Source organism: Oncorhynchus mykiss, chromosome 8 (assembly GCF_057628025.1).
Source record: "Oncorhynchus mykiss isolate SJ-2025 chromosome 8, ASM5762802v1, whole genome shotgun sequence".
Lineage (NCBI taxonomy): Eukaryota > Metazoa > Chordata > Actinopteri > Salmoniformes > Salmonidae > Oncorhynchus > Oncorhynchus mykiss.
The window spans coordinates 69,380,485-69,393,528 of NC_143029.1; the positions used below are offsets into that span (position 1 = coordinate 69,380,485).

General features: G+C 48.0%; 1 protein-coding gene across 9 annotated transcripts in view; it reads left to right on the top strand.

The window, feature by feature from the left end:
- LOC110530407 (laminin subunit alpha-3) overlaps positions 1-13,044 on the top strand; it is a 119,336-nt gene that overhangs the window by 30,834 nt on the left and 75,458 nt on the right. For all 9 annotated transcript variants that reach the window (XM_036986044.2, XM_036986047.2, XM_090182407.1 and 6 more), the window contains 3 exons: positions 7,740-7,855; positions 9,102-9,220; positions 10,694-10,784. In XM_036986044.2, the coding sequence (XP_036841939.2) occupies positions 7,740-7,855; positions 9,102-9,220; positions 10,694-10,784 (326 nt within the window). The remainder of the gene's footprint in view (positions 1-7,739; positions 7,856-9,101; positions 9,221-10,693; positions 10,785-13,044) is intronic.

A 13,044-nucleotide genomic window follows, 5' to 3' on the forward strand; every position in this document is an offset into this window, starting at 1 on the left:
TTGGTAATTAAAGAAGCTCTGTTTAAGTTGATTCGCTTTTGGGTCCTCATTCACGCACCGTAACAGAAGAATCCGACCAAGAATGGACCCAGCGACTTCGGATCCTCTCCACTCAGCCGTCGAGATCCAGGGAGCGATGCTAGGCAGACACAAGCAGGAATTGTCTGCTGCTCGACATGCCGTTGAGACCCTGGCCACCCAAGTCTCCAACCTCACAGAACAGGTTCACCATCTCCGCCTCGATCCACCGGCCACTTCCAGGGCTTTCGAATCTCCGGAGCCCAGAATCAATAACCCGCCGTGTTACTCTGGGGAGCCCACTGAATGCCGCTCGTTCCTCACCCAGTGTGATATTGTGTTTTCTCTCCAGCCCAACACTTACTCCAGGAGCACTGCTCGTGTCGCCTACGTCATATCTCTCCTTATTGGACGGGCTCGTGAGTGGGGCACGGCAATCTGGGAGGCAAGGGCTGAGTGTACTAACCAGTATCAAGACTTTAAGGAGGAGATGATACGGGTTTTTGATCGATCTGTTTTTGGGGAGGAGGCTTCCAGGGCCCTGTCTTCCCTATGTCAAGGCAATCGATCCATAACAGACTACTCTATTGAGTTTCGCACTCTTGCTGTCTCCAGTGGCTGGAACGAGCCGGCCTTGCTCGCTCGTCTTCTGGAGGGTTTCCGCGCAGAGGTAAAGGATGAGATTCTCTCCCGGGAGGTTCCTTCCAGCGTGGATTCCTTGATTGAACTCGCTATTCGCATTGAGCGACGGGTTGATCTTCGTCACCGAGCTCGTGGAAAGGAGCTCGCGCTCTCCGTCGCCTCCCTCTCCGCATCACTACCATCTTCCTCTGCCGGCTCGGGTGCTGAGCCCATGCAGCTGGGAGGTATCCGCATCTCGACTGAGGAGAGGGAACGGAGAATCACCAACCGCCTCTGTCTCTATTGCGGTTCCGCTGGTCATTTTGTCACTTCATGTCCAGTAAAAGGCCAGAGCTCGTCAGTAAGCGGAGGGCTACTGGTGAGCGCTACTACTCCTGTCTCTCCTTCAAGATCCTGCACTACCTTGTCGGTCCATCTACGCTGGACCGGTTCGTCAGCTTCCTGCAGTGCCTTAATAGACTCTGGGGCGGAGGGCTGTTTTATGGACGAGACCTGGGCTCGGGAACATGACATTCCTCTCAGACAGTTAAAGGAGCCCACGGCCTTGTTCGCCCTGGATGGTAGTCCTCTCCCCAGGATTCAGCGTGAGACGCTACCTTTAACCCTCACTGTTTCTGGTAATCATAGTGAAACCATTTCTTTTTTAATTTTTCGTTCACCTTTTACACCTGTTGTTTTGGGCCATCCCTGGCTAGTTTGTCATAATCCTTCCATTAATTGGTCTAGTAATTCTATCCTCTCCTGGAACGTCTCTTGTCATGTGAAATGTTTAATGTCTGCTATCCCTCCTGTTTCCTCTGTCTCTTCTTCACAGGAGGAGCCTGGTGATTTGACAGGGGTGCCGGAGGAATATCACGATCTGCGCACGGTGTTCAGTCGGTCCAGGGCCACCTCTCTTCCTCCACACCGGTCGTATGATTGTAGTATTGATCTCCTTCCGGGAACCACCCCCCCCCGGGGTAGACTATACTCTCTGTCGGCTCCCGAACGTAAGGCTCTCGAGGATTATTTGTCTGTAGCTCTTGACGCCGGTACCATAGTCCCCTCCTCCTCTCCCGCCGGAGCGGGGTTTTTTTTTGTCAAGAAGAAGGACGGGTCTCTGCGCCCCTGCATAGATTATCGAGGGCTGAATGACATAACAGTGAAGAATCGTTATCCGCTTCCTCTTATGTCTTCAGCCTTCGAGATCCTGCAGGGAGCCAGGTTTTTCACTAAGTTGGACCTTCGTAACGCTTACCATCTCGTGCGCATCAGGGAGGGGGACGAGTGGAAGACGGCGTTTAACACTCCGTTAGGGCACTTTGAATACCGGGTTCTTCCTTTCGGCCTCGCTAACGCTCCAGCTGTCTTTCAGGCATTAGTCAATGATGTCCTGAGAGACATGCTGAACATCTTTGTTTTCGTTTACCTTGACGATATCCTGATTTTTTCACCGTCACTCCAGATTCATGTTCAGCACGTTCGACGTGTCCTCCAGCGCCTTTTAGAGAATTGTCTTTTTGTGAAGGCTGAGAAGTGCACTTTTCATGCCTCCTCCGTCACATTTCTCGGTTCTGTTATTTCCGCTGAAGGCATTAAGATGGATCCCGCTAAGGTCCAAGCTGTCATTGATTGGCCCGTCCCTAAGTCACGCGTCGAGCTGCAGCGCTTTCTCGGCTTCGCGAACTTCTATCGTCGTTTCATCCGTAATTTCGGTCAGGTGGCAGCTCCTCTCACAGCCCTTACTTCTGTCAAGACGTGCTTTAAGTGGTCCGTTTCCGCCCAGGGAGCTTTTGATCTCCTCAAGAATCGTTTTACATCCGCTCCTATCCTTGTTACACCTGACGTCTCTAGACAGTTCGTTGTCGAGGTTGACGCGTCAGAGGTGGGAGTGGGAGCCATCCTTTCTCAGCGCTCCCTCTCTGACGACAAGGTCCACCCATGCGCGTATTTTTCTCATCGCCTGTCGCCGTCGGAACGTAACTATGATGTGGGTAACCGCGAACTGCTCGCCATCCGGTTAGCCCTAGGCGAATGGCGACAGTGGTTGGAGGGGGCGACCGTTCCTTTTGTCGTTTGGACTGACCATAGGAACCTTGAGTACATCCGTTCTGCCAAACGACTTAATGCGCGTCAGGCGCGTTGGGCGCTGTTTTTCGCTCGTTTCGAGTTCGTGATTTCTTATCGTCCGGGCTCTAAGAACACCAAGCCTGATGCTTTGTCTCGTCTCTTCAGTTCTTCAGTAGCCTCCACTGACCCCGAGGGGATTCTCCCTGAGGGGCGTGTTGTCGGGTTGACTGTCTGGGGAATTGAGAGGCAGGTAAAGCAAGCACTCACTCAGACTCCGTCGCCGCGCGCTTGTCCTAGGAACCTTCTTTTCGTTCCCGTTCCTACTCGTCTGGCCGTTCTTCAGTGGGCTCACTCTGCCAAGTTAGCCGGCCACCCTGGCGTTCGGGGTACGCTTGCTTCCATTCGCCAGCGTTTCTGGTGGCCCACCCGGGAGCATGACACGCGTCGTTTCGTGGCTGCTTGTTCGGTCTGCGCGCAGACTAAGTCCGGTAACTCTCCTCCTGCCGGCCGTCTCAGGCCGCTTCCTATTCCCTCTCGACCGTGGTCTCACATCGCCTTAGATTTTGTCACCGGACTGCCTTCGTCAGCGGGGAAGACTGTTATTCTTACGGTTGTCGATAGGTTCTCTAAGGCGGCTCATTTCATTCCCCTTGCTAAGCTTCCTTCTGCTAAAGAGACGGCACAAATCATCATCGAGAATGTTTTCAGAATTCATGGCCTTCCGTCAGACGTCGTTTCGGACAGAGGTCCGCAATTCACGTCTCAATTTTGGAGGGAGTTTTGCCGTTTGATTGGGGCTTCCGTCAGTCTCTCTTCCGGCTTTCACCCCCAGTCTAACGGTCAAGCAGAACGGGCCAATCAGACTATTGGTCGCATCTTACGCAGTCTTTCTTTTCGCAACCCTGCGTCTTGGTCAGAACAGCTCCCCTGGGCAGAATACGCCCACAACTCGCTTCCTTCGTCTGCGACCGGGCTATCTCCTTTTCAGAGTAGCCTCGGGTACCAGCCTCCGTTGTTCTCATCTCAGTTCGCCGAGTCCAGCGTCCCCTCCGCTCAGGCTTTTGTCCAACGTTGCGAGCGCACCTGGAAGAGGGTCAGGTCTGCACTTTGCCGTTATAGGGCGCAGACTGTGAGAGCTGCTAATAAGCGTAGAACTAAGAGCCCTAGATATTGTCGCGGTCAGAAAGTTTGGCTCTCCACTCAGAACCTTCCCCTTAAGACGGCTTCTCGCAAGTTGACCCCGCGGTTCATTGGTCCATTCCGTATCTCTCAGGTCATTAATCCTGTCGCAGTGCGACTTCTTCTTCCGCGATATCTTCGTCGCGTCCACCCGGTCTTCCATGTCTCCTGTGTTAAGCCCGTTCTTCGCGCCCCCGCTCGTCTTCCCCCCCCCCCCCCCATCCTTGTCGAGGGCGCACCTATCTACAGGGTCCGTAAAATCTTGGACATGCGTCCTCGGGGCCGTGGTCATCAGTACCTAGTTGACTGGGAGGGGTACGGTCCTGAGGAGAGGAGTTGGGTTCCCTCTCGGGACGTGCTGGACCGTGCGCTGATTGATGATTTCCTCCGTTGCCGCCAGGTTTCCTCCTCGAGTGCGCCAGGAGGCGCTCGGTGAGTGGGGGGGTACTGTCATGTACTGTCATGTTGTCTTGTCTCTGTCCTTTCCCTTCACCCTGTCTCCCTCTGCTGGTCGTGTTAGGTTACCTTTTCTCCCCCGCTTTCCCCCAGCTGTCCCTTGTCTCCTCTAACTACCCATTCACCCCGTTCCCCACCTGTTCCCTTTTTTCCCTCTGATTAGGTCCCAATATCTCTCTCTGTTTCTGCTCCTGTCCTTGTCGGATTCTTGTTTGTTTGTGTCATTCATGCCTGAACCAGACTGTCGTCATGTTTGCTGTAACCTTGTCCTGTCCTGTCGGAATCTGCCGGTCCATCTGAGCCTACCTATGTTTGGTAATTAAAGAAGCTCTGTTTAAGTTGATTCGCTTTTGGGTCCTCATTCACGCACCGTAACAGTAGCAGAGAGGACAGTCAATGACTAGGGTGGCTGGAGTCCTTGGCAATGCTTTGGGCCTTCCTCTGACACCGCCTGGTCTAGAGGTATTGGATGGCAGGAAGCTTGGCCCCATTGATGTACTGGGCCATACGCACTACTCTCTGTCGTGCCTTGCGGTCGGTCGGAGGTCGAGCAGTTACCATACCAGGCAGTGATGCAACCAGTTAGGATGCTCTTGATGGTGCAGCTGTAGACCTTTTTGAGGATTTGAGGACCCATGACAAATCTTTTCAGTCTCCTGAGGTGGAATAGGCGTTGTCATGCCCTCTTCACCAATGTCTTGGTGTGTTTGGACCATGTTAGTTTGTTGATGATGTGGACACAAAGGAACTTGAAGCTCTCAACCTGCTCCTCTACAGCCCCGTTGATGAGAATGGGGACGAGCTCGGTCCTCCTTTTTCTGTAGTCCACAATCATCTCCTTTGTCTCGATCACATTGAGGGAGAGGTTGTTATCCTGGCACCACACTGCCAGGTCTCTGACCTCCTCCCTGTAAGCTGCCTGTGATCAGGCCAACCACTGTTGTTGTCGTTGGCAAACTTAATGATGGTGTTAGAGTCGTGCTCAGTACAGGAGGGGACTGAGTACGCACCCCTGAGGGGGCCCTGTGTTGAGGATCAGCATGGTAGATGTGTTGTTACCTACCCTTACCACCTGGGGGCGGCCGTTAGGAAGTCCAGGATCCAGTTGCAGATGGAAGTGTTTAGTCCCAGGGTCCTTAGGTTAGTGATGAGCTTTGAGGGCACTATGGTGTTGAGCACTTAGCTGTAGTCAATGAATAGCATTCTCACATAGGTGTTCCTTTTGTCAAGGTGGGAAGGGACAGTGTGGAGTGCAATAGAAATTGCATAATCTGTGGATCTGTTGGGGCGGTATGCAAATTGGAGTGGGTCTAGGGTTTCTGGGATAATGGTGTTGATGTGAGCCATGACCAGCCTTTCAAAGCAGCACATAGCTGCAGACGTGAGTGCTACGGGTCAGAAGTCATTCAGGCAGGTTACCTTTGTGTTCTTGGGCACAGGGACTATGGTGGTCTGTTTGAAACATGTTGGTATTACAGACAGGTTGAAAATGACACCCGGGTGCCTCCCGGGTGACGCAGTGGTTAAGGGCGCTGTACTGCAGCGCCAGCTGTGCCCCTAGAGACTCTGGGTTCGCGCCCAGGCTCTGTCGTAACCGGCCGCGACCGGGAGGTCCGTGGGGCGACGCACAATTGGCCTAGCGTCGTCCGGGTTAGGGAGGGTTTTGGCCGGTAGGGAAATCCTTGTCTCATCGCGCACCAGCGACTCCTGTGGCGGGCCGGGAGCAGTGCGCACTAACCAAGGTTGCCAGGTGCACGGTGTTTCCTCCGACACATTGGTGCGGCTGGCTTCCGGCGCTGTGTTAAGAAGCAGTGCGTCTTGGGAATCTGAGTATCTTGTGGATCGGAGGACACATGACTTTAATTGGATACCACGAAATTGGGGAGAAAAAGGGGTAAAATTAAAAAAACAACAACAAAAAAACACACAAAAAAAGAAAAAAGAAAATGACACTTGTGAGTGCATGCTCAGAGTACACATCCTGGTAGTCCGTCTGGCCCTGTGGCCTAGTGAATGTTGACCAGTTTAAAGGTCTTACTCACATCGGCTATGGAGAGCGTGATCACACAGTCATTCAGAACATCTGATGTTCTCATGCATGCTTCAGTGTTGCTTGCCTCGAAGCGGACAGAGAAGTTATTTCGCTGTTGCCTGTAATCCATGGCTTTTGGCTAGGGTATGTACGTACGTACGGTCACTGGGGACAACGTCATCAATGCACTTATTGATGAAGCCAGTGACTGTTGTGGTGTACTCCTCCATGTCATCGGAAGAATCCCGAAACTTTTTCCTGTCTGTCCTAGGAAAACAGTCCTGTAGCTTAGCATCTGCGTCCTCTGACCACTTCCTTGTTGAGTGAGTCACTGGTACTTCCTGCTTTAGTTTTAGCTTGCAAGAAACACAGGGATAAATACAGCGACACCTGGAGGGGGTGGAGACAATCACAAGGACAGGTGAAACAGATCAGGGCGTGACACAGTTAACATGTTAGTAGAAATGAGGTAAAATAGATGTAAGTTTCCCTGCTTTAAAGTCCCCGGCAACTAGGAGCGCCGCTTCTGGATGAGAATTTCCTGTTTGTTTATGGCCTTATACAGCTCGTTGAGTGCCGTCTTAATTCCAGCATCGGTTTGTGGTGGTAAACAGACAACTACGAAAAATATAGATGAAAACTCCCTTGGTAAATAGTGTGGTAATAATATAATAGCATATCATGAGATACTACCTCAGGTGAGCAAAACCTCGAGACTTCCTTAATATTAGATTTTGCGCACCAGCTGTTATTTACAAATAGACACAGACCGCCACCCCTTACCGGAGGCAGCTGTTCTGTCTTGCTGATGGACCGAAAACCCTGCCAGCTGTATGTTATCCATGTTGTCGTAAAACCACGACTCGGTGAAACATAAGATATTACAGTTTTTAATGTCCCGTTGGTAGGATATCCTTGATCGGAGCTCATCCATTTTGTGATCCAATGATTGCACGTTGGCTAATAGGACTGGCTAAGAGGGGGTTTACTTACTCTCCTACGAATTCTCAGAAGGCAGCCGACCTCCGTCCACTTTTTCTCTGTATTTTCTTCACGCAAATGACGTGGATTTGGGCCCGTTCCAGAGAAAGCAGTATATCCTTCGTGTCAGACTCGTTAAAGAAAAATCTTCTTCGTCCAGTTCGAGGTGAGTAATTGCTGTGCGGATGTCCAGAAGTTATAGCATAATGTTGTAGCAGCAACATTATGTACAAAATCAACGCAAAAAATGAACAAAATAGCACAGTTGGTTAGGAGCACGTAAAACAGCAGCCATCCCCTCCGGCGCCGTTCTTGGAGAGTCATACGTGAAAGAATGATGCAGGAAACCCAGATGTCTCTTCTTTTCTCCTCCTGTCTTTAGGCTGCAGTGCGAGTGCAAACACAACACCTGTGGTGAGTCATGTGACCGTTGCTGTCCAGGGTTCAACCAGAAGCCATGGCGGGTGGCGACAACAGACAGCCCCAATGAGTGCCAACGTGAGTACCACCCTCCACCATCACTCTCCTCTCTTTGCTACCCTCCACCCTTACCCTCCTCGCTTTATCCCCCTCAACTCTCCTCTCTCTGTCATCCTCCATTGTCACCCTCCTCTCTTAGTCAGTCTCCATCCTCACCCTCTTCTCTTTGTTCTCTGACTGTTCTGTCTGTGTCCCAACGTTAGTGCCATGCTCCACCCTCGCTCTGCTGTATCTGTTCTCTATTCACACTACTGAGTCAAACCAAGCCAAACCAAGCTGTACTGAACGGACCTGCTTGCACATCCACGACAATACATAATTACTGGAACTGTGCTGAAAAGTACAACTTGTAAAGAACTAATAGCCAAGCCTGCATAGTTTGGTTTGTGATGCCACGATATTGTTAACTAGGTATGTGGGTATGACCGTTGTTTCCTATCTCTGCTTTGTCACAAAGGAGTTTTATATGCATGTATTTTTTTCTTTCCATGGTAGCAATATCTTATCTTTATGATTCTCCCACCATCTCTTCTACCGTTAGCTTCAGTGCTAAATGCCCTGATATGGTGTTGGAACTAGGAAGAGTCCTCAGCAAACTGTTGAGGGCGTTACTCATGTGGTATGTGGTGATGAACTTCACTGTATCCAGTCTACTGTAGCTAGCCCAGCGCCACTACTGCTGTACTCTATACAGCCGGCCAGTCAGTCCCAATGCCAGCTGGTTCCAAATTGCCTTGGCCTGTTGACAAGATCCTGAGTCGGAGATGTTGAAACTTGACCCTGCAACTCTACAACCGCAGAACAAGAGAGAGCAAAAGAGAGATAGCAAGGGAGAAGTCTGTAATTCAATCAGTACACCCACGTATTACAAATGCACCCTAACCATTCATAAACATTAACCAGGCAGATTTAGGAGGAGGTTTTACAGGAGAAATTAGAGGAAGTACAGTCCTGTTAAAAGGCCTCACATAACAGAGAACAAAACAGAAACAATGTCTGATAAAACTGCAGTTCCTCACAATAAAATTACAGCTCTTAATAAAGATTGTTTAAAAAAAGAAACCGCTCTATACGACATTAAAACAAATCGTTTTGAGCTTGATATACTTTATAGTTGCACTTTTTGGAACGGATATTAACGGATAGTAACATAGTAGCTAGATATAATATATAAAATACAGTACTGACTCTTACCTGTCTGTGTGTGCGTGTCTGTTTCATGTGTGTCTCTGATTTGTGTGTTTGTTTCTGTTTTTTCTCACAGCCTGCCAGTGCCATTCACATGCCACTGAGTGTTATTATGACCCAGAGGTGGAGCAGAGGACAGCAAGTTTAGACACCTTCGGCAGTTACAACGGTGGAGGAGTGTGCATCAACTGCCAGGTATTAAGCCCGTTTCAAGTCCGAATATATTCCTGTGTGTGTGTGTGTGTGTGTGTGTGTGTGTGTGTGTGTGTGTGTGTGTGTGTGTGTGTGTGTGTGTGTGTGTGTGTGTGTGTGTGTGTGTGTGTGTGTGTGTGTGTGTGTGTGTGCGCGCGCATGAGAGATAAGCGCCATAGACTATATTTTGATATCCTCATCAATATATGTCCATCTTTTGGATTTTATGCGGGGCATGCAACATTGTAATTTGGCATTTTGTATGGTATGTATAGCATGCATGTGGGTGCTCTTTAAGATGAACCTGGAGCATGCCTACACTAGAATGAGAACAGGGGTAGTGTTCAGTAGGCACAAAACAGAAGTGAATGGAGTGACACTAGGCACTACTTGCATTTGATATGATTTATTAGGATCCCCATTACCCGACGCCAAAGGCGACAGCTAGTCTTACTGTGGTCCGACATTAAATGAAAAAGACATTACAGACAAAATAGTTTACAATTTACATACATTTAAAAACATTAACGTGTGTGTGTGTGTGTGTGCATCTATCAGTTACACATACATGTCAGTACATACACACACAACAAGTAGGTTACAACAACAACTAACAGCAGGGGTCTAGACAGCCACAAGCCCGGGACAATTCATGGTCCCAGCCACAATGGCTAACCGCGTCCCGGGCTGCGTTCAAACCTTCATGAAAACCTTGCTAGCTTGATAGGTAGCTAGCTAGCAGCTAGGCTAGCTGCTACGCCTAAAACAACAAATCGAGCTCTCTCTCATTCCGTGTTCAACAGGAAGTGGTCACAGATCTATTAGAGGCATTTGTCCAATAAAAAACACACATATTTTTTTCTGTGCCATTGGAAAACGTTTTGCTATTTTGTGCCCTAATGAACATGACCCAGATCTACGAGCAGGCATGGAGGTCTGTAATGGAAGTTTCAATAAGCATGGATCAGTTTTAAGTCAACATACACACGGTGGATATTCTCTGTACTAAACTCCTTGTGCAAACGGCATGAAGATAAATCCCTCTCTGTGCAAATGTTGGCATGTCTTCCAAATCAAACAAGATGTCAGCCAGCTCATTTTGACTAAATCTCCCAAGACAAAGTAATGTTTCTCAAAAACAATTATGAGATGCACTATTATCATTTGGGACTAAAATGCCCTTGCAGGAAGCATGTTTAAACAAGCCATCTACACTGCATGCACACTCAGTGTGAAAGAAGATAAGGTCCCAAATGCAAACAGATAGATTAGCAACTGTAAGGTGTGTTTGATACAAACATTTATCTATAGTTTTAGAAAACAGTTTTGCATTTTGTCTTCTTGCTTTAGAGGAACCTTAGTTGCCCTCTAAAACATTGTGTCCCTCTGACACACTCACTCCATTCATTCTAAAGCAGGACAGGAGTGTGTTGTGTGACGTTTGTCTGATATCTCTGTCTATTTCCCTCTCACTAGCACAACACGGCGGGAGTGAACTGTGAGCTTTGTGCTGACGGATTCTACAGACCCCATGGAGTGCCTCCACAGTCTCACAGTGGCTGTATTCGTGAGTGAGACCCTTCCTTCTCTTCAAACTGTATTTCTCAGTTTTTCCTTTCTCTATGGTCGTAGTGTCTTCCTTTTTTCCTAAGTGCCTAATGATGTGAACGTATCACATTTAGTTGCAGTACAGTACCATTCAAAAGTTTGGACACACCTACTTATTCAAGGGTTTTTCTTTATTTTTACTATTTTCTACATCAGTCAACGTCAGTCAATCCGGAAAATTTCATGAACTTTGAACGTTTCTTCAAGTGCAGTCGCAAAAACCATCAAGCGCTGTGATGAAACTGGCTCTCATCAGAACCGCCACAGGAAATGAAGACTCAGAGTTCATTAGAGTCCATTAGAGTTAACTGCACCTCAGATGGCTGCCCAAATAAATGCTTTACAGCATTCAAGTAACAGACACATCTCAACATCAACTGTTCAGAGGAGACTGTGTGAATCAAGCCTTCGTGGTCAAATTGACACCAATAAGAAGAAGAGACTTGCAACACAAGCAATGGACATTAGACTGGTGTAAATCTGTCCTTTGGTCTAATGAGTCAAAATTTGAGATTTTTGGTTCCAACCGCCGTGTCTTTGTGAGACGCAGAGTAGGTGAACGGATGATCTCAGCATGCATGTTTCCCATCATAAAGCATGGAGGAGGTGGTGTGATGGTGTGGGGTGCTTTGCTGGTGACACTGTTGGGGAGTTATTTAGAATTCAAGGCACACTTAACCAGCATGGCTACCACAGCATTCTGCAGTGATACGCCATCCCATCTGGTTTGCGGTTAGTGGGACTATCATTTGTTTTTCAACAGGACAATGACCCAACACACTTCCAGGCTGTGTAAGGGCTGTTTGACCAAGAAGGAGAGTGATGATGCTGCATCAGATTACCTGGCCTCCATAATCACCCGACCTCAACCCAATTGAGATGGTTTGGGATGAGTTGACCGCAGAGTGAAGGAAAAGCAGCCAACAAGTGCTCAGCATATGTGGGAACTCCTTCAAGACTGTTGGAAAAGCATTCCTCATGAAGAATGCCAAGAGTGTGCAAAGCTGTCATCAAGGCAAAGGGTGGCTACTTTGAAGAATCTCAGATATAAAATATATATTTTTTTGTTACTACATGATGCCATATGTGTTATTTCCTAGTGTTGATGTCTTCCCTATTGTTCTACGATGTAGTAAATATAGTAAAGAAAATGAAAAACCCTTGAATGAGTAGGTGTCCAAACTTTTGACTGGTACTGTATATAAAAATAGTTGGGTATTAATGTTTAGTAAAGAGCTAGTGTAGCTTGCTTTCTGACCTATGACTAATACGTAAGACCAAAATGGAACAGAGACTTCCATAGACTTTGGTGTTGTTTCTGACAGGCACACACATACACACAGTGGCACCAACCACTAGCACTAGCCACTTGTATTGTTGCTAAATTCAGTGCCACACTTGTTTACATTGCTAGCATAGTATGTTGTTGTTGTTCCTCGCCACATAAATAGCTGCAAGTTGTGATTGGGCTTTGAGAGGTGATGGAATTAAAATGGTTGCCCTCAGTGCTTAGAAAAGAGCAAAGAAGCCACAAACTCAATTAAGGTCAATGCCCATTCGCCACTCACTGTGCTGTTGCAAACTGTAACCTGTTCCGTTGGCTGATATTGAAACCTGTAACAAATGAATGATTTAACGTGATAGAAAATCCATAGATATTGTTTTACCTGCTCATAGCTAACAAAGACAATAGGGATCATTTATACTGAACTCCTTTGGACTCCCATTGTATATGGTGACATGTTAGATACAATTCCTGTTTTCCTCATTCGATACTACCTCGACCAACCAGTCACTCATTCTGCCGAGCATATGTAAACCAGTGCTCAGTAGTTGTAAACCAAGCCTGTGTTAGGGTAGGTGGCAACGAGCCACGTTCGAGTGATTCATTATACACAGATAAAAGTCAAGGGGCTAACTTGGTATAGAATTTCTTAAAGAACTCAGTTGTAAACCCATCAGGCCCTGGAGCCTTGCTGCTCTGCATTGACTTGATAGACTGAAGGCTGAGAGGGGAATCAAGGTCATCTGCAGTTTCAGCCTCAACTGTGGGAGTCTCCAGTTCACCCAAAATGTAGTCATATTGGCAGTATCTGATGGAAATAGAAAGGAATAGAAAGATTTGAAGCTGTCATTGATCCCCGTAGGGTCAGAAATCAAGCTATTAGAGGAATCATTCATTTTGGGAATCAGTTTTAACTGGTGTATGAGCAGACTAC